The sequence below is a fragment of the Schistocerca cancellata genome, chromosome 2 (genome assembly GCF_023864275.1).
Source record: "Schistocerca cancellata isolate TAMUIC-IGC-003103 chromosome 2, iqSchCanc2.1, whole genome shotgun sequence".
NCBI lineage: Eukaryota > Metazoa > Arthropoda > Insecta > Orthoptera > Acrididae > Schistocerca > Schistocerca cancellata.
The window spans coordinates 909,102,243-909,124,563 of NC_064627.1; the positions used below are offsets into that span (position 1 = coordinate 909,102,243).

A 22,321-nucleotide genomic window follows, 5' to 3' on the forward strand; every position below is an offset into this window, starting at 1 on the left:
GTGGGAATAAGGAGGAGGCTGGGGCAGTGAGGGGGAGAGATAGCAGGGTAGGGGTGGGGATGGTAAAGTGCTGCTTGTGGGAGCACACACAAGTGAGGTAGAGAAAGGGTAGGACAGCTAGGTGCAGTCAAGAGGTTAGACGGAGGGTGGGGTGGTTAGTGGAAAACGTGAGAAGTAAGAATACTGTGGGTGTGTTGGTGGAATAGAGGGCTGTGCATTGCTGGAATGGGAACAGTGAAAGGGCTGATGGATAAGGACAATGACTAATGAAGGCTGATATCAGGAGGGTTATGGGAACATAGGGTATATTGCAGGGAGAGTTCCCACCTGCACAATTTAGAAAAGCTGGTGTTGGTGGGAAGGATCCATAAGGCACAGGCTGTGAAGCAGTCACTGAAATGAAGAATGTTGTGTTGGGTGCCCTGCTCAGCAACAGGGTGGTCCTGTTGTTTCTTGGCCACAGTTTGTCGATGGCCATTCATGCGAGTTTGTAGATCACATGGCTGGCTTCACAGGTAGCTCTGTCTTTGATGGGATAGGTGATGTTACTGACGAGACTGGAGTAGGTGATGGTGGGAGGATGTATGGGACGGGTCTTGCATCTAGGCCAATTACAGGGATATGAGCTATGAGGCAAGGGGTTGACATCAGGGGTTGTGTAGAAATGGGCGAGGATATTGTGTAGGTTCAGTGGGTGACAAGAATACTGCTGTTGGATGGGTTAGAAGGATAGTGGGTAGGACATTCCTCATTTCAGGGCATGACAAGAGGCAGTTGAAATCTTGGCGGAGAATGTGATTCAGCTGTTCCCGTCCTGGGTGGTACTGAGTCATGAGGAGAATGCTCCTCTGTGGTCGGATGGTGAGACTTTGGGAGATGGCAGGTGACTGGAGAGTTGAGGCACAGGAAATCTGTTTTTGTATGAGGTTGGGGGGGGGGAATTACGGTCTGGGAAGGCCTCCGTGAGACCCTTGGTATATTTCAAGAGGGACTGCTCACCACTACAGGTGCGACGGCCACAGTTGGCTAGGCTTTATAGAAGGGACTTCTTGCTATGGAATGGGTGGTAGATGTTGAAGTGGAGATATTGCTGGTGGTTGGTAGGTTTGGTATGGACAAGGTACTGATGTAGCCATCTTTCAAGTGGAGGTCAACATCAAGGAAGGTATTTTGTTGGGTTGAACACGACCATGTGAAGCAAATGGGGCAGAAGGTTCTGGAGCAATGTGGATAGGCTGCCCTCACCCTCGATCCAGATCACAAAAATGTCATCAATGAATCTCCAGTACTGTTGTTTTGAACCACAGCGATTATCTGGCAGAATGACTCTGCCAGCTGTTAGATTCATCTACCTACAAATGCTCCAACAATGGACCCATTCCAGAAATCAAGCAGGATCTGCAGTCTCTACTCAAATCCTTTGGCCCATCCCAGAACCTACATCTCTCTCCTCACCCTTAACACTCCCCACACTCTTACCTTCTACATGCTTCCCAAACCCCTCACCTGGCTGAAATTCAATGATGTCATCTTTGTGATCTCGATCGAGGGTGAAGATTCCATATCCACATTCCTCCTGAACCTCAGCGTCTTCTCCGACATTTGCTTCACCTGGTCCTATTCAACCCAACAAGCCACCTCCCTTGATGGCTACATCAGTACCTCTATTCATATCAAACCTACCAACCATCAGCAATATCTCCACTTTGACAGCTGCCACCTTTTCCATAACAAGAAGTCCCTTCCATACAGCCTAGCCACCTGTCTGTTGCATCTGCAGTGATGAGCAGTCCCACTCAAAATATACAGTGTGTCTCACTGAGGCCTTTACAGACCATAATTACCCTCCCAGCCTTGTAAAAAAAGAGTTCTCCCTTGCCTTATCTTTACAGCCACCTGCCACTTCCCAAATTCCCACTCTCTACCACCCAGGACTGGAGCAACTGAGTCACATTCTCTGCCAGGGTTTTCACTACCTCTCGTCGTCCCCTGAAATGAGAAATGTCCTACCCACTATTCTTTCCACCCCTCCCATAGTGGTATTCTGTCATCTACTGAACGTAGACAATGTTCTAGTCCCTCCCTTCACAACCCCTGCTGCCAACCCCTTGCCTCACAGCTCACATCCCTGTAATAATTCTTCAGTCCGGTCATAAGTGTCACCAATGCCATCAAAGACAGGGCTGCCTGTGATGGCAGTCATGATCTACAAGCTAAGCTGCAACCACTCGCTACATACTATGTGGGCATGACAATCTACAAGCTGTTTGTCTGCATGAATGGTCACCAACAAGAAACACCTGGATCACACAGTTGCTTAGCATGGCACCCAGCATGATGTTCTTCATTTCTGTGGATGCCTTACAGCCTGTTCCATCTGGATCCTTCCCACCAATGCACCCACAGTCTTTTTACTTCTCTCATTTTCTACTAACTATCCCAATCTCCATCAAAACTCGTGACTACACTCTCTCCACCTCGTTTCTGTGTGCTCCCACAACCAGCACTTTACCACTCCCCACCCCTACACTGCTGTCCCTTCCCCTCACTGCCCCATCCTCTAACACCTGAGTGCTTCTCTTATCACACACTGCTGCTTGTAGAGTGGCCTCAGCAGCCAGAGACTCTCTCTCTCTCTCTCTCTCTCTCTCTCTCTCTCTCTCTCTCTTTGTGTGTGTGTGTGTGTGTGTGTGTGTGTGTGTGTGTGTTTTCTATGCCTGATGAAGGCGTTGGTGGCCGGAAGCTTACTTTCTGACAGTTTTTCTGTTGTTTCTATCTGTGACTCTGTATCTCCACTATATTGTGAGTACCAAATATCCTTTTCATAACATTGTCATATTCTGTCCTGGATATTTCATTGTTTAAATCCTATGATATTGTGATAAGATGCTTGGATGAGTAAAATCTACTGCTGCCACTACTACCACTGCTACTAATGCATGACTAATAACAGTGCATTATCATTTTTGTTGTTTTTGATTTTCTATTGAGTGAATAATTTTTCATTTTTTTCCACTGTACAGTAATCTTTTGGTGAATAGCTAAGCTACTAACAAACAGTGGAAACTCCAGGTAGGAATCTCAACAATGTAGGAAAAGACAAATTGCTACTTACCGTAAAGAAGACACGTTGAGTTGCAGACAGACACAATTAAAAGACACATACATAAAGCTTTCGGCCACAGCCTTCATCAGTAATAGAGAGACCCACAATATTCATACACACAAGCAAGCACATCTCATGCACACATGACTGCCAATTCCAGCATCCTGGTCCTGAATGCTATTCTGGCCCAAGATGCTGGAGTTGACACTCAGTTTTATGTAAATGTCTTTTAATTGTGTCTGTCTGCAACTTAATGTGTCTTCTTACGGTAAGTGGCAATCTGTCTTTTCCTACATTATAAACTACTAACTGATTATTCATTGAGGTTTACATAGGAAGTAGACAAAGTGGTGTGTTTGCGAAGTGAATAGTAAAAATATGTTAAGATCAGTTCCTTATGTGTCCAGTTTCTCTCTCTCTCTCTCTCTCTCTCTCTCTCTCTCTCTCTGTTTTTTCCATAAATATTCAAAGTATTTTTTTTTTTATTTTCCAGGAAGAAAATGTCTTGTACCATGGAATGGTGAAACAGTTTGAAAAAGCAATTGAAGATAAACTAGCAGAAGTTAACCAAACTAATAAGAAACAAGAACTTGCAGAATTGCAACAAATTTTGCAAGCTGAAATTGAGGTACCAATAACAAAACATAAGTTTTACTCTGGTTTCTTTCTTAATAGTTTTCTGGCTATATGACTCATAAATGAGCACTTTTATCATTGAAAATTGGTGGAGACAGTGTATGTTTGCATTTAATAAGTAAATTGATAATGAGATGTGTTTCTTGCTATTTTCCCAGTTGACTGAATATATCATCATCTTGTGGTCATGCATCTGAGACATAATTGTTTCTTTTTCCAATATTTTAGCTGATAACCATACAGCTATTTTAAATGTGTGTTGGTGACTGAATTAAAAACACTTGATGCAAACATAGTGTGGAGTTAATGTGTTTGTGTTGTAGATAAGACAACTGCCACAAGAGCATAAGTCATCCATAAAACTAAATGCATCTAAGAATAAAACAGCAAGTGCCAAGTCAGCAAATCCATAGTGCTTACAAATTATGTGTAATTATTAAAATGGAAGGGAGATGTTGGAATGCTTGACACCGAAGATGCAGAACAATAATTCCTCTGAGAGTGCAGATGTGAAATGAGTGTTTTCCATGATTTGTTGTAGAGGAAACCCTCGCCTTGGTTGAGCAGGTCGTCCTCTGTTTGTAGTTTCACTGCTCCCTTGACCAATGAATCCCAATAGGATAAGACTGTGGCCACAATTTTGACTTTCCCGTAATCCAAGGACTAGCCTGTGGAAATGTAATTTTCAGCCACTCCAGATCTGTTGAGCTGTAGAAGGCCACTGTGTGGCTGGTGTTCGATGCATTGTTATTGTATAGTGTATATTGTTTATCCTATGTAGCTTTAGCCAAACTGATGAGAAATTTCATAAATATCTGCTTTCTGTGAAAGTAGCTCATGTTTCAGAGATCCCAAAAGAGCAAAAGAGCTACCACTCTGTCTGGTGTGTGGAAGATCACATCTGTTATGTGCTTCTTTGTTATTCTTGCAATATTTGAAGAAACATTTCCCACATATGGTAGAAAGGCTGCAGTCTTTACATTTCTTTCTTCCTGCTCTCCCTTTGGTTGATGTGGCATTTTTGCATGCAGAGCTCTCTTAATCTGATATTTTGTATATCCATTTTTACTAAATACCTCTTCCATTTGTACTGGTACATTCTGTAGGCTGTTAATATTGGACACTATGTGGGCCTTAACGGATAAAGTTTTAAGTACCCTCGTAGTTTGTGAGGGATGGTAGCAGCTGGACACCTCCAAATGCAAACTGGTATGGGTGGATTTAAAGTACACACAGTGCTTTAAAAACCTGTCCTCCTTATGGCAAACTGATGCACCCAAAACCATAGACAGCCAGTCATCTCTCATTCCATGGCAAACGTGATGTTCTTATGGGTGGACTTGTGATGGTCAAGAAACACCACCAATTTATCCTCACCGTGAGACCAAACTATGACTGTACTATCGACAAATCTCCATGACACTGATGGTTTTAAAATTGCAGAGTTGAGAGCTTTTTCTTCAAAATCCTGCATAAATAAATTAGCTACAGTGTGAGAGAGATAGGGCTATCCTTGATGACACCTTCAATATGTTTATAATACTGAATATAAAATAAAAACTTGGTGGAAGTTAGTGCATGCTTAAATAATGCTGATATGTCTGCCTCAGACTTGCTGCTAATTGATGGTAAAGAGTCAACAAAAGGTACTTTAGTAAACAAGGAGACATCAAAGCTAACCAGAAAATCAGAGCTATTTAAGTTTCAAAATACTGAACCCACTAATAAAATCTGCTAAGATATTGATGTGATTTTTTCTCTGAGCCACTTTTTTGTATAACTTTGTCGACCTTGGGAGGACTGTATAATTTATGAGTCCCAGAGTTGTGTTCCTTCAGTCTGTTGGTAAATTCCTTGGATAGAGAGCTGGAGTACAGAATTGAAGCAGTTTTTCTTTGGTGGGATGTTTGCCAGCCTTACAATATGTCATATCCTCAAGCAAATTGTACCTCTTTTGTATGTAAATGTCTCTTCATAGCAGAACAGTGGCATTAGCTTTGTTTGCAGGAAGAACTGTCTAAGAATTGTTTCGGAGATATGAATAAGAGTTCTCTCAGAGGAGGATATGTTACTTTTTTGTGGATGAGATCTGTTTGTGCTCGACTTTCTTTGAGCCTTATTACTGCAACAGCATCACCAGACAGTTTTCTGATGTCCCCTTCAATTCCTCTGATAAAAGATGTTAATGGCAATGGCTTCAGTGTAAGAGCAAATTTCATTGTCACATTATTTTTACCCATTAAATTAAAAGCAGAACATTTCTTGCTACAGTAGAGTAGCCAGATGATCAAACCTTGCCTCTTGCCTTCAGTTTTGATGGGTCCAGTCAGAGTTTAGTTAAGTTATACCACCAGGCCACTCCCAGGAAATAGAAGGGAAACTAGTTGCTATTTGAGATATAAGTAATATACAGGGTGTTTATAAATTAGTTCTACAAAAGAAACATTTAATTGTGAAAAAGGTAAATGACTTATAGAAATGTTTGATACAGCAGTGACTGCAGTATATCCTCAAGTTTTATTTACAAATGTTTAGTGTGGCCACCATTTGGAACGACAAATGTCCCATCTGTAATCAGTTTCCTTCCAAACCCTATGAAACAAGTCTAGATATATGGTGGCAATTGTTTGTTGTCTGTTCTTGTAGCTTGTCAACGTTTCATGGAAGCAGAGGGACAAACATTCTGTCTTTAATGTAACCGCACACACAGAAGCCCAATGTGGTTAAATCAGGTGATCATGGTGCCCAGGACATTGTTTCACCACATACAATCCAACCTGACACATTCCTATTGAGATTCGTGACAACTTCATGATGATAGTGTGGTGGCATGCCATCTTGCTGGAAAATAAATTCTATGTCCATATCCTGTTGTAATTGAGGCATCAGATAATGTTCTAGCTTGTCCAGGTACGACATGCTATTTAAAGAACTTGACTTGTCAAAAAAAAGAGAGAGAGAGAGAGAGAGAGAGAGAGAGAGAGAGAGAGAGAGAGAGAGAGAGAGAGGGAGGACTGTGACCTTGTTACAGTTTACTGCACAAAAAAAAATTACCTTAGTGAGTCCTGTACGTGTTCAGTTGTGTGATGCGGTTTCTTCCCACCCCATATTCGAACATTATGCCGATTCACTTTACCACAGATATTGAAAGATGGCTTCATCACTGAACACAGTTTTATTAAGGAAATCATCTTCAGTCTGCATTTTGTTAAACATTTCCACACAAAACTCAGGTTGTTTTCCTTTGTCGCATTCTGTTAAAGCTTGCAGCTGTTCCAGTTGTAAGGTTTGAGTGACAGGTGTTTCCATAATACCTCCCACACTGTAACACTAGGCATATTCAGTTCTAAGCAGCACATCTCATTGATTTACCTGGACTAAGAATGTAAGGCTGTCAAACTTGACTGCTGGCTGATACAGACCCAGCATCCTATGTGATACATGGCCCATTGTTGTGAAACAGTTATACCAATTAATAACAGTTTGTTTTTGAAGTGGTGGCTTGCGATATTTAGTCCTGAATTGTCCCTGAGCTATAGTAGCAGGTTTGGTCCATGCAGCCATAAATACCACAGCACACTGTCTGCACCATTATATGACTCCATTATGACCACTGAAATAACTCAATTGCACATGTCACCTACTGGGAAAGTCAGGAAATAAAAGTGTTAGGCTAAAATAAAACTGCATTCAATGCTGTATCAAACTTGTCTGTAAGTGATTTACCCTTGTCACAGTTAAAGGTTACTTCTGTATAAATAATTTATAAACACCCCATAGTTCACCCAAAATCAAATTGAACCTTATAAAGTAATACCTGATTCTCTCTTTAACCTGTGCCAAGTGTGAGTAATGAGTGATCTCATTAGCAATGGCAGACTAAATGAAATGTACTACTTTGCAAAGATTGGTAATTCCTCAGAGTTATTTATGTTATGCATGAAGAAATCCACATGTGAATGAGAAGGCTAGTGAAGTACTTCACAAGTTTGTATTTTGGTGAACCATTGGTGGTGGAAGGATGTAAAATCCTCGTGGATCTTAAGTAAAGTGTAAGCCATATTAGGTTGTAGACATTGAGAAAGAAGGTTCTTGACAATACTTTCTTCCCGTGATTAGCACGAAATTTGGATGTCATTTTCATTATTCACAGTGTTGGGTCACATGGAAGCATGTGGTAGGTATCCTCATCCAGTAGCATGCAGATCTTCATATTGTGTTCTATAACTACAACTGAACTACTCACATCAGCAGGAAGAACCACACTATGTTGTTCATTGCATAGTGCTATCAGGTTATTATGCTTACCCCTGTTCACTTTTGGTACTGGTGGTTTTGTTTAAGTGGGGCTATGACTTGTTTCACATGTATTTTGTCCACTGTTTTTCTGGTTAACTTGTGAACTGCTCATTTAACACCACATATTATTTCAAAGAGAGGCAAGTCCAGCAGCAAAGGTGTACGATTAACTCCTTTATTAATTGCCAAAATGGCACCAGTGTCTCTCTCACTGTCAAGTTGATGGCACTGCATTATACCCAGCCCTGTGGATGCTGTTGCAGTTTGTATCTCGTATCAGAGAACTCACTTTTCTGAACCTGGATTCTGGCTTTGAGATATGTGTGATTGTGTTGCTGTTTAAGGCAATTCTGGTTTTGTTATCTGTAATAAATTGAGTTCATGTTACTTGCAGTCGTAACATTTTCTCTTGTCTGTTTCTTTAACCATCGATTTAGCAATGACATTGTTTTCGACATGATTCACAGCAGTTACCTGCTTCTTTTGTGTCAGGTTTCAACACAATAGTAGCTACATTTGACTTTCAAAGAAATGCTCAGTCTTAGCTTAAGCCGTCTGTTTAATATCGCAAATGCCAAATATTCTGCATTGTCATCCATTTACATATTGTTCCAAGAACAATTTGAAACAGGTGGCTGGACAGTTGTTACTGCTAGTTGATGGAGTTGTGATTTCAGTTCAAGAAAGCTGCTCCTGATGGAATGTCTTTTAACCTTATCAAAATTAACCAGATTTCTTTTAAAACAAGAGGGTAATCAATAGACTTTCCCTTTTCTGATGTATGCCAGGCAATGAATTTTCACACATCTATACAGTGAAACAACTGCATTGACCTGGGGAGAAATCATAACAGTGACTCCACAGTATTAAATTGCAATTTTTGTGCTTTCTTTGCTGTGTGAAGGTGATAAACAAAAGCTTGATGGAGACTATATATAATGTAGACACACACATTCACACAAAGGAAATACTATTTGTAAAAACTCACATGAGCTTGATGAAATATTAAATATGTTTATGAATATGTGTTTGTACCTTACATCATGGTCCCAGTAACTCACCAGTGCAATGTGTCTATCAGATGCTGTCATTTTTGAAACTAAAATAGTTTGAAAACAAAGAAAATATGTAAATAATAAAAACCCATTTTCTTCCTAGTTTAAAGGTTTCTACACCTATGTCTGTACTCTGCAAACTACTGTGAAGTGCTTGACAGAGGATACGCCACATTGTACCAGTTATTAGGGTTTCTTCCTGTTCCATTCATGTATTGAGTGCAGAAAGAATGATTGTTTAAATGCCTCTTTGCATGCTCTAATTAATCAAATCTTGTCCTCACATAGCCCGTGTGAGTGATAAGTTAGGCGTTGCAGTGTATTCGTAGAATCATCATTTAAAGTCAGTTCTTGAAACTTTGTAAGTAGCTTTCTCGAGATAGTTTACATCTATCTTCAAGAGTCTGCCAGTTCAGTTTCTTCGGAATCTGTGTGACACTCTGCCCTGTGTCAAACAAACCTGTGACCATTCGTGCTGCCCTTATTTGTATGTGTTCAGTATCCCCTGTTAGTCCTATTTGGTTTGAGTCCCATACATTGAGCAATATTCCAGAACAGGTCACACAAGTGACATGTAAACAATTTCATTTGTAGACTGATTGCATTTCTCCAGAATTCTACCAATAAATCAAAGTCTATCACCTGCTTTGCCCACAACTGAATCTATGTGATCATTGTGTTTCATATCCCTAGAAAGTGTTACACCCAGGTATTTGTAGGAGTTGGCCAATTCCAGTGGTGACAGGTTGATATTTTAATCATATGGTACTGTTTTTCATTTTGTGAAGTGCACAGTGTAACATTTCTGAACATTTTAAGCAAGTTGTCGGTCTTTGCACCACTTTGAAATCTTATCAAGATCTGACAACATTTATGCACCTTTTTTTGAGACAGTACTTCACTGTAGATAACTGCATTATCTGCAAAAGTGTGAGGTTACTATTAATATTATCTCCTAGGTCAGTAATGTAAAAAATGAATGGCAAGGGTCCCAACACACTTCCCTGGGGCACACGCGATGTTACTTCTGCATCTGATGATGACTCTACAACCAAGATAAACATGCTGCATTCTCCCTACCAAAAAGTTCTCAATCCCGTCACAAATTTTGCTTGATTGCAATAAGCATAGATGTGGTACTGTGTCAAATGTTTTTCGTAAAACAAGAAATACAGCATCTACCTGATTGCCTTGATCCAAAGCTTTCAGTATGTCATGTGAGAAAAGTGTGAGTTGACTTCTGCATGATTGATGTTTTCAGAATCCATGCTGGTTAGCATGGATGAGGTAATTCTCTTCAAGATACCTCATTATGTTTGAGCTCAGAATATGTTTTAAGATTCTACAACAAATCAGTGTCAAAAATATTGGGTGATAATTTTGTGGATCACTTCTACTATCCTTCTTGTAAACTGGTGGGACATGTGCTTTCATCCTTCTTCTACTGGGCATTGTTTTTTGTTCAAGGGATGTATGTTAGATTACAGTTAGAACAGTGGCTAATTCAGCCTCGAGTTGGGTGTAGAATCTGGCAGGGATCTCATTATGTCCTGGAGAGCTTTGTTCAATTTTAATGAATTCAATTGTTTCTCAACACACTGACACTAATATTGATTTCACTCACGTCTTCAGTTGTAAGAGGAATTAAATTGGGGCAATTCTCCTGTTTTTTTCCTTTGTACAGAAACGTTTGAAAACTGAGTTAAACATTTCAGCATTTGCTTTGTTACCCTCAAGTTCATTTCTGTCTGGTTCATGAGTGACTGGACACTAACTTTGGTGCCACTAACAGCCTTTACACATGACCAGAATTTCTTGGGTTTTGTGAAAGATCATTTGAAGATATTCTGCTATTGTTGTCATTGAAGGCCTTATACATTGCTCTCTTGACAGCCAAACATATTTCATTCAGCATCTCTCTATGTACAGCTCTATGCTTTGTCCTACACCTATTATGCAGTAGCCTCTCTTTCTTTAAAAGCTTTTTATGGTGATTGTATACCTGGAGGGTCCTTCACAATATGAGCTGTTCTACTGGGCAATTATCTCTCCATGCATGGACGACTATTTCTTTGAACTTGAGCCATAGTTCCAGTACATGCTCATGTCCTGTACTGAAAGTCTCAAGTCCTGTGTTGAGATATGACAGTACTGCTTTTTTTTATATAGTTTACTGAATATATACATCTTTCTTCTTGTTTTGACAAAATAATTTAATTGGATCGATAAAAAGCTACTCACCAAGCAGCAGCAGAACACACAAGTAAAAGAAGGTTGTAATTAGGCAAGTATTTGGAGCTAGTGGCTCCTTCTTCAGGCAAAAGGGTTGATGGGGAAGGAAGAGGGGTAAGGAAAAGTACTGGAGAGGTCTAGGGAAAGGGGGAAGTTTTTGGAAAGTCACTCAGAACTGTGGGTCAGGGGAGACTTACCACGCAGTATGAGAAGTGAAAAACTGATTGTTGGGGACTGCATCAGACAAGATTTGAAAACCTGGGAGCTTAAAGGTGGAAGACAGTGTAATATTCAGCACAGAGATTACTGCTTAAACATCATGCATGAATTACAAGAAGTTAAAAGCAGAGTGCATTGTATGTAACAGAGGTGGGAATGGGGCAGTAAAAAATGGGTGGGTAAGACAATGAAAGATGAAGAAAACAAAAATGGAGTGAAGCAAAGAGTAGTTAATGTGAAGAAATGCTGAGACAGCAGAAATTAACATAAATTAAGGTCGGTTGGGTGACGAGAACCAAGGACATGTTGTAGCACTAGCTCCCACCTGCAGAGTTCTGAGAAGCTGGTGTCTGGTGGAAGAATCCAGATGGCACGTGTGGTGAATCAGGTGCTGAGATGATGATTCTTATGTTGTAGAGCGTGCTCTGCAACTGGATATTGTGTGTTGCTAGTGTACACCCTCTGCCTATGTCCATTCATCCTAATTGAAAATTTGGCGGTAGTCATGCCGATGTAAAAGGCTGAACAGTGTTTACATATCAACTGATATGCCGTGTTGTTTCACAGATGGCCCTCCCTTTGATAGTATATGTTTTGCCAATTACAGGGCTCCTATAAGTGGTGGTAGGAGGGTGCATAGGTCAAGTGTTGCAGTGGGGATGGTCACAGGGGTAGGAGCTGTAGGGTAGGGAGATGGGTGAAGGAGGAGCATAGAGTTTGACAACAATGTTGCAGAGATTGGAAGAGCAACAAAAAGCTGTTCTAGGTTTTGTGCGCAAAATTTCAGATAGAATGGATCTCATTTCAGCACATGATTTTAGGAAGTCATGGACCTGTCAAAGCAACTGATCAATACATTCCATACCAGGATAATACTGAGTTACCAGCAGTGTGCTGCAAAGATGGTTTTTGTTGGGATCAGTAGTACCAGGATTGGATGTAATGGCCTGGGAAATCTATTTTTGTACTAGGCTGATGGGGTAATTATGTGCAGTGAAGGCTGAGATGAGAATGGTGGTGTATTGCTGTAAAGAATCTGCATCCGAACAAATATGTTTACCTAGAATGCCAAGGCTGTGTGGGAGGGAATGTCTGACATGGAAAGGACGGCAACTGTCACAATGTAGGTACTGTTGTTGGTAGGTTTAATGTGGACGGAAGTGTGTAGCTGGCCTTTGGTGAGAGCGAGATCAACATTAAGGAAAGTGGCACGGGATTCGGAATAGGACCATGTGAAATTTAATTGGGAGATGGTATTCAGAGTGTCGAGGAATTTTAACAGTTCAGACTCAGCATGAGTCCATATGGTAAAAATGTCATTGATGTATCTAAACCAAACCAGGGGCTGAAGACTTATGGATCTCAGGAAAGCCCTCTCCTAGTGACCCATGAAAAGATTTGGCATAGGAAGGAGTCATCCTAATTCCCATGGCCATACACCTGATCTGTTTTTATATGTCTGCCCCTTCTGTTTGACCTTTGTGCTTTGGTAATCATTGTTGCCACAATTGTGTCATGGTCACTTCGACAAGGACATCCTTGGAAAGGTCAGGTCTGTCTGTTGCTGTTAGGGCCACTGTATTTCCATGATGAGTGGGGCTCTGAACTATCTGTTCGAGTTAGTTTTCAGAAAAGGCATTTAGTAATGTTTCACAGGATGTCTTGTCAAGCACGCCACTAACAAAACTGTAATTTTCCCATTTGATTTTTCGATGATTAAAGTTTCCACTGATGATTACAGTATGATTGGGAAATTTATATGCAAGTGAACTGAGGTTTTCTCTTAAGTTTCCAGTTACATTAGGAAGGTAGTCTTGTGGGTGATAGAAGGATACAATTACCATTTTATGCCCACACCTGATACACTTGCCCAAACAATCTTGCATGCCGCTTCAATTTCTATTTTGGTGGATTTGAGCGTCTTGTCTGCTGTGACAAATACACCACCTCCATTAGCCATTAGTGTATCATTTCAGCACACTTACATTTTACCCAAAAATTATGCTGCTATCAATTTCAGCCAACTTTCTGTATGTAATGCAGAATGTGTGTGCTGTAAAGAGAAGTAACACATTTCATTAAACTGTACCAGGAATATGGGTTTAGGGAATGCCAGGAATAGAACCATTGAAAACACTAAATGAGAAGTTAAGTACAGTAAGCATCTTCTTCATTTTTTTTTTAAACATGGAATTTAAAGATATTCTTATCCAGATAATAATAAACTGAAAAATTTTGGGGCATCAATTTGCAACCTTTTTCTCAGAATTCTATCTCTACTGTCACAGTATAAGTACCATTATAGGATTTGTGGTTAAAAAGCATGGATTCTTTCTAATTGTACTACAGCAGTCACCAATTGTTCTCTAGGAAAGAACATAATATTTGTTTGGACAAGACTGCCTTAACCATTGTGTATAAAAATGTACACTACATTTGATGTTACATTCCTAAATTAAAAGTGTATATTGATAGGAAATCGAGGATAGAATAAATGCTTGTACAGGGCTAGATTACACTCCTCAAATATAGGAGGAAATGGTGACCAGTGAACAGATGTGTAGAAAGAATAAGAAATTTCTAACATTTCAAAGTTGTTTTCTAAATGTGCGTGTGTGCGTGTCTGTTTTAGTTATGTCAGGTGGAGGACAATTTCTCAGCCTTCCTACATGTCTGTCTGCTGCTGAGTGCCTCTACTATTTCGCGAATAGTAATCAGTTGTAAAGATGCAAAATACTTCAACCAGAATTAAAGATTGTGTTCTTGGTGTTTCTATTGTTGGTACTTATAACATCTTTAGCACTAACAGGTGGATACAACATATTATACTGGAAAACTATAACACAAACTTACACAATAATTATGATATAATGCAAGCTTATACAATAATTATGAAGTCTATATTGACAGAAAGTGTTATTTCTTTCAGTTTTTCTGTTTGATAATCAAAAATGCACATATAATATGAGAAAGTAAATTTATTTGTGGCTTTTGGTTGATAGAGGCTGTGATTTTACTTTTCACTTTTTTATTTCTGTCACAATTTCTTTTTTGCTAGATGTTCTTGTATACGTCTTTCATAAACATAAATTTCAAACTGTGTTCCATCAAAGTCATCAGTCTGCATACCTTGTGGGACATCTGGGTCCTGAACCCTCACATATTCTTCCACTTTGAATTCTTCAGGGAAAAATGCATCACAATGATATACTCGATTGATTCGTGTGAGATACAGACGATGAAAATAAGGTGACAGCAAGCAAAGTTTGTATATCTGAGCTCCACCCAATACCCACACTCTGTATGGTTGAGGCTGGAGGTTCTTGATGAAATTAATTGCATTGTCCAATGAACTGTACACTACTGTGTCAGATATATCAGAAGGAACAGTAGTCATGGACCTGCTAATAACTATGTTCATTGCACCAGGAAAGGGACGTGTAGCCACTTCTCCCATTGTTTCCCATGTTCTGTACCCAACTATTATGACATTCCTTTGTCCTTGTGGTGGTTTTGTGATTCTGAGAAAATACTTGAACTCAGAAGTGAGCTTCCATGGAAGCATATTCTTTTGTCCAATACCCATATTTCTATCAGCAGCTGCTATAAGGTCTAACTTAACAGATTTCTCCATATTGATGCTGATGGTGACAAAACTTCTGTGTATCTGTGAAAAACATGTGACAAAATATTAGTGTAATGTCCTGTAGGCATAGGAAATGTGTAATATGTACTTAGTTTATTATACTTGTGAAAGTATTTCTGTCATTGTGTTCAGTCAAATTTTTATGACTCACAGCATCTCACTTAATATATTAACACTATATTTGAGAATTCACAGTTATTTAAATGTCATTGTTAACAAAAATACAAATTTCATTATTTATTCAGAGACCTCACTTGTACTGATAAATTATTTCATTGTATTTATTAATAGAGTTGTATTTGGTGAAATGATAAACAAGCCAAGTGGTTTAATTATTGTTAATAATCTTATAATTAATTTGTTTTCATTCCAAAATTATTTATTTACTTTTGGCAAATATTTTTATACAGGATGCTTACCTGCTTTAATTTTCTCTCTTCTTAATCTGTAGTTTTTTCCAGTTAATTTTCTGTTACTTTCTTCAGCTGGGAATAAATGTTTCACTGTTGATATAAGGGCTTCCAAATCTTGTTGAGAATCTACAGTTCCAGCCTGTTTGGGACTGCCATGTGAATTGCTTACATAACTGGTTTCTTACATTTACTATGTGGCAAAGTCCTGGTGTACTACTCATCTTAAAAACATTGAGTTCAGTTAGGCTGTTTAATACCTAATTCTAATGCCTTTGAAATTACTTTTGAAGTTATTTACCCAGGTTTGCTGCTTGAATAGATACTATTCTTGGAGGTATGTGTGCACAGTAAACATTATTTTAGGTGCAGAATGTTCATTAATCCAAACTTGTAGCTTGTTATGAATTTTGTCATACAGAGGTTATGATTTCTTGTATTTGCTTCTAGCTTAATATACTGGAAGGAAAAATTTTTCTTAAGCTTGAGGAAATTTCCATTGCTTCTACAGTTAAAGATACTCCTCTGACTGCCTGGAGCAGTGGCCAACATTTGGTGAAAGTATCAGTGTACTGTCCTGTATCATTGCTTGTACAGTTAAGGAGACTCCTCTGACTGCTCCACAGCTTGGAGCAGTGGTCAGCATCTGGTGAAAGTATGTGTATTGCCCTGCATAAAAACATTGATTTCCTCCAGACTGCTAATTTATGTGTTTACAGTAGTATTAGTAATGGTGTTTTTTGTTTGTTTGTATAGTTGACTCTTGGGAATTAGTGTCATTTCTGTGAAATGTGTGTGAAATTATCTATTTGCATGAACATTAGAATATAATCGTAGGAAGCTGCAGTTGAAATGGAGTAGATCTGATAAGCTGTAATAAAAAATAACAAAAAATAATTATATTCTGTTTTATACTTTTAGATTCATTAAATCAGAACAGTATAACTTTAATTACATGAGTTGCTTTTTGACACCTCACAAATTGCCTTTCCTCTACCTCTCTTTTACTTTCCTGGACTAAATAATATTCATTATTTTCACACGACTTTATTTTATCTAGCAACTGTTTATATTACAAAACACTTTGTTGTGGAGGTGCCCAACACAAAATAGGATATCAAAGTTACTGAATTTTTTTTAAGTTTTCAGACTGCTACTGCAATAGATAGACATGTTGGTTAGATAGCAACCTTCTTGACTTGGAATTAGTCTCATGTAAACCCTTTGTTGTTCACAGAAAACAACTACAGCATCTCCTATGGAAATTAAGGCACTTCATGAGGTAACACAGGAACAAGAGAAAAAAATTAAATATCTGGAAGATTTACTTAATGCACAGGTGTGTGTGCCTTTTTTTACTGCGTACAACTTCTTATCAAAGGTGTTATTACTTACATTTTTCAGCTTGTTTTATTATTAGAACATATAAATTATACTTTTCTGTTCGAACACCATTTACTTTAAAAAGCTGCAATTAACCATAACTTTACAAGGGACTTGTTTACCCATTTGCTTCTTGATTATTGTCAAGAAAAAAATATGTCATTTGAAGACTTAAAAATTTTGAACAAGCTGTCAGCAGTGTGGTTTTACTAGCGAATTAATTATTTTCTGTAATTATTGCAACCTTACCTGCTGGTAAAGGTGTGCTATTTTCACCAACACTTTAGGACATTAGATGTTTGCTTTATTCCATAAACCAATAATGGGGAGATCTTTATGTGTGTGGAACATGTAAAAAATGTATAACAATTGATATATATTTTATGCAAGACTTATTGTGCTTGCTGTTGTTTCTACAGATTCATAGTAAAGTAAAGTGGTGTGTGTGTGTGTGTGTGTGTGTGTGTGTGTGTGTGTGTGGGTGGGTGGTCGCGTGCACATGGGAGAGAGAGAGAGAGAGAGAGAGAGAGATTAAATACTTGTGCAGACATTCTGAATCTGTGCTACATCACTAATAATGACATTGTATATGGTTAGTTAAATCCTAATCTTCTTTCCCAGTCAGTAGTTCCCCTACTAATTGAATTTACTGTCAATCTGTAATCCCATGATGTGAATATTGTGGATCTCTTTCCATGTGGTGCTTACATTGGTTGGAGATCTCTTACAGGATCTAGTTCTTTTTTAAATTTAATGAGCTCTCCTTTTTAAATCTGCATTTCACTTAATATTTCTGAGGATACGTTTGTTGTCTTCAGGTAAACCAAATTTGAAATTTTGCGGAGCAACTTTTGAAAGATCATTAATAGACACAACGGTTAGAGGTACCAAGATTGAAGCATGGGTGCACCACACACAATTACTTTCTAGTCAGATGACAACGTAACATACTTATTGCTCTTTCATATTAATGCCCTTTTTTTTGTTAGAAAAATCTTGAACCATTCTGCAGAATGTCTATCATGGCATGCTATTCTAATATAGTAAAAATGAATTATTTTTGTAATTATGCAGTCAAACACCTTTGACAAGTCACAGAAAATACTGGTAGCTTGTAATTTATTATCTGACGAGTTGAAAAAATTCTCATTTCATGAAATAGTGTTCTCAATTTAAGAACTGTTCAAAATCCAAACTATGACATTGAAAATATAGTACCTCTTTTCAGGTGCATAAGAAACTACTTTGGCATAATCTTTTCTAAAATTTTTACAGAAGCTTAACTGCTGTGTGACTTGGCTTATCAGGTAATGTTCTCCTTATATAAATGATTGGTTACATAAATAACTTAAGATCTTATTAAACTCACAGGCACACCATTTAATTAATTTTGTTAATATTTATCAGAATAGCTACAGTGGTTAAGATCAAAAGATTTGAAGGTGGATTTTTTTTTCTCATGAAGTGTGTCATACTGATGGTGATAAAGTTATTGTAATGGTGAGTTGAGATTTTCTCAGCATTATTTATTGAAGTTGGCAACTTTGTGTTATTAGTACCAGAGATAAAGTATTTATGAAAATTAATTTCTCCGCTACACATGTTGTCAGTGAATGATTTACTCTTGAAGTGGTGTGCTGCTTCTCCATTTTGGTTTTACCTGTCTCCTCTTTCAATATACCACATGCTATTTTCTTTTGTAGCTGGGTGTGTCTATCATAATAAATTTGCTTGGCTACCTGCATCACGTTCATCAGAATTATGCAGTACTACTTTCATATAAGTATGAAAGTTGTTAGTGGCTAACCTTCGCAGATAGGTTCTTTTTTGTCATTTAAAATGTCTGTACTGTCCAGCTCATGACTTTAAACCCTTTCTTGATGTAGTAATTTTTTTTTCTTACAAACTAACTTGTTCTTAAATACTGTGGTGTGGATTTGGGATCACTAAGTTTCTCCCACAGACAGCTTTTTGTGGCACACTCAGGGGACTGGTTTCATTTGATAGTTTTTTAGTCTTGCTGCTGGAGGGGGAGCTTAAAACTTTGTTTATAACCAGATTTTGTACAAAGTTGGTATTACGGGGAACTACATTTTATTCTGTGATTTTATACTGTACTTCTACTTTCAAAAGCATATAAAAACAAGGACATTAATGTTGTTTGCTCAGTACTGGACTGCAAACCTAGAGGTCGAAGGTTCAATATCACTCAGTTCTAGGATTTCGTCTGTTATTATTTCTTTGTGTATGTGAAAAATCTGAAGTTGTATCATTATTTGCAGTCTAATAAACTGCAACTCCCTCTATAACTGTCTGGGTAAGACAGTTCATAGGTTGGAGGAAGGCAGATGGTCCCAGTGATCCTATGGAAGACATAAAGAAATTAAAAGAATCTAAAAGCTTCTGCATAGTTCCCCCAGTTCAGAACACAAAACGATAGAAACATCTCAGAAAAATGGACTAACAAGAAAGACAGTATAATATGGTGAATGTAATACTTGCAGAATTATTCACATAGTGTTTGTTTAAGAAAATTATGTGTGGTGATTGTAAAAAAGATTGTAATACCTTTAATTACTAATAGGAAAGGGAACACAGAAGATATAATTCCTATAAACTTGTTGGCCTTTTATGAAAGATCTACATTTCTATTAAAATTCTCACTGACCACATATGTTTTCCTTTAGTTAGGGCAAGAAAGGACCTAGTGTATGAATGGATGTAGGATAGTGGGCTATTGTACAGAGCAGTTAATGTTAATAGAAATATTAGCTTCTCATAGCTGGGTTTCACAGTCACGCAAAACTTTGTAAAATAACATCATATTTACCTTTGATGGTAAAATTCTTTATTTTAACAACCCACTATTGCAGTTTTGACAATATGGCTATTATAAAATGGAACTAATTGTGCTTTAATACATGTCAAACCCTAAAAATAATGTAACATAATATGCTTGTCATCATCACATTTATGTGTTGTATCTCTAACTGTAAGACTGCATCTACATTAGAGGTGAGTAGGTACTGATAAAATTTGGTAACATGACTATGCTGTCAACTCTGTTAATCAATTTTCTACAGTATAATATAATTGCAAAATAATTTAATTGCATAGATAAAAGATCTGCTCACCAAGTGGTGGCAGAAAACACATAAAAGAGGGTTGTAATTAGGCAAGCTTTCGTAACCAGGGGCTCCTTCGTCAGGCAGAAGGGTTGAAGGGGAAGGAAGAGGGGTAAAGGAAAGGGACTGCAGAGGTCTAAAAAGAGGGGTAGATTTGGGGAAAGTCACCCAGAACTGCAGTTCAGGGGAGACTTACCGCACAAGCGAGAGGGAAAGAGTCTTTAAGTGATTAAAGGGTGGTGAAACCATGGGTGGGTGACACATTATTGGGCATCCACACCTTGTCACATAACGTAGAAGTCGGGCACTTGCGAGCTCTGGAAGAAGGATAGGCAACAACTTGTGGCTGAGTATGATGATGGTGCAGGCACAGTGCTGATGCAGGCTCAAGTTCAACATTAGCTCCTAAGTGTTCCCATGTTGATGTTATGACACTGTCAGTGATGATTGTAGAGGATACAGAATCATCAAGATTGGACTGTGCATCAGTGGAAACATGTCTGGTCGGGTGAATACCATTACTTGCTACACCAGTTTACCGGTTTTGTGTGGTTAAGTCATCATCTAGGTAAATGCCTGCCATGCACGTAGGCAAGTGGAAGCAGTATTAGAGTGTGTTGGAGATTGACGTGGGGTTCCATTGCACTTGTGGTGGTAATCGAAGGCACCATGACAAATGTGGATTGTGTGAACATTATGGACCAGCTGCATGCATTCATGAAGGATTCTTCCCCAACAGCAACAGCATCGTCCAGCAAGATAACTCCTCATAACCCAGAATTGTGCTAAAGTGGTTTAAGTATTGTGATAATAAATTCACATTGATTTCTTGGCCACCAACTTTGCATCATTTGAAACTTATTGGAAAATGTGGCATACATTGGGGATCAACTCTGCACCAACAGACCTTCAGTTCATAAATTACGTGACTAGTGTGACCTGTGTGTAGACATCTGATGCCACATACCCTTGGATATCTACCAAGGGCTTGTCAAATCCATATTAGCTAGAATCACTGCTGTCTTGCATTCCAAAGTGGGATCAGTATGCTACTAAGCAATTGTTCATAATGTTTTAGGTGATCAGTGTACAAAGTGCGGCTATAAAATAATGAGATTGATGCTGTCACAGAAGTAGTATGCTTGCACCAAAAATGAACAACCAGTAGCTGTGAAGCATGAAGCTTTGTCAGTTGAATGCAGTAACTCTGGTTTCTGTAGACAAATCACTGTGGCCATAGCTTTCATTTGTGTAAGAGCTGTTGTTTTGTTTTACCAGGAAAATGATAAGTGTAATAATAGATCAATGAATTGTCATGAAGTTTCATATGAAAAAAAACTGCTACTGAAAACTATATTTTACTAAAAGAAGTGCATGGCAAAGACTGTTTATCATGCACTCAAGTTTTTGACTGTCTCAAGGATTTTCAATACAGCTGAGAATACATTGAAAATGGCTTACACTCTGGATGCCCTTTAACATCAAAACATATGAAAAGTATAGGAAAGGTAACCCGATTTGATCTGACCAATGATTGAGTGTTCAGTCAAATGCTGAAACTGTAGGAATTGAGAAAGAATACATAAAGCATATTTTACATAACCAGTGTAACATGAGAAAAATGGATGCGAAACTGGTGCCAAAAATTCTCAAGGTTGAACAAAACGAACCTTCTGAAAATTATTGTACTGACACTTCGATTACCATCAGAAATGATCCTAATTCCTTGGAAAATTTGATAACATGATGGATCCTGGTTTTTCATATATGATCCATGTTTTGAGTGCCAATTCATGCATTGGAAGTGCTCAACTTCACCGAGAGCGAAAAAAGTTCGAGTGAGCAAATCCAAGATTCAAAGCAATGATGATTTTTTATGGATTTGTGTATCTTCACTGGGTTCCTGAAGATCAGACTATTAACCAACATTACTGCCTTGAGGTTCGTGCTCAACTCTGTGAGAAAAAAAGACTTGAATTCTGTAAGAATAAGTCTTGGGTTCTGCATCAAGACAACACACTTGCGTGTACCGCATTAAAAAGAATATCAGTCCATTGAAGCATTGAAAGAAACAGCGGCATGTATCTTCCAGGAGCACACAGATAGAGACTTCCAATAGTTTTTCTATCAATGGAAGATTTACATGGATTTCCGTAAGGATAGATAAGGAGAGTGTATTGAGGATAACAATAATTAAATATGTATAATTT

At 38.3% G+C, this 22,321-nt stretch overlaps 1 protein-coding gene across 2 annotated transcripts in view; it reads left to right on the forward strand.

Moving 5' to 3' along the window:
* Positions 1-22,321, forward strand: part of LOC126162842 (cilium assembly protein DZIP1-like) — a 289,744-nt gene that overhangs the window by 24,135 nt on the left and 243,288 nt on the right. For both annotated transcript variants that reach the window (XM_049919606.1, XM_049919605.1), the window contains exons 5-6: positions 3,600-3,734; positions 16,841-16,942. In XM_049919606.1, the coding sequence (XP_049775563.1) occupies positions 3,600-3,734; positions 16,841-16,942 (237 nt within the window). The remainder of the gene's footprint in view (positions 1-3,599; positions 3,735-16,840; positions 16,943-22,321) is intronic.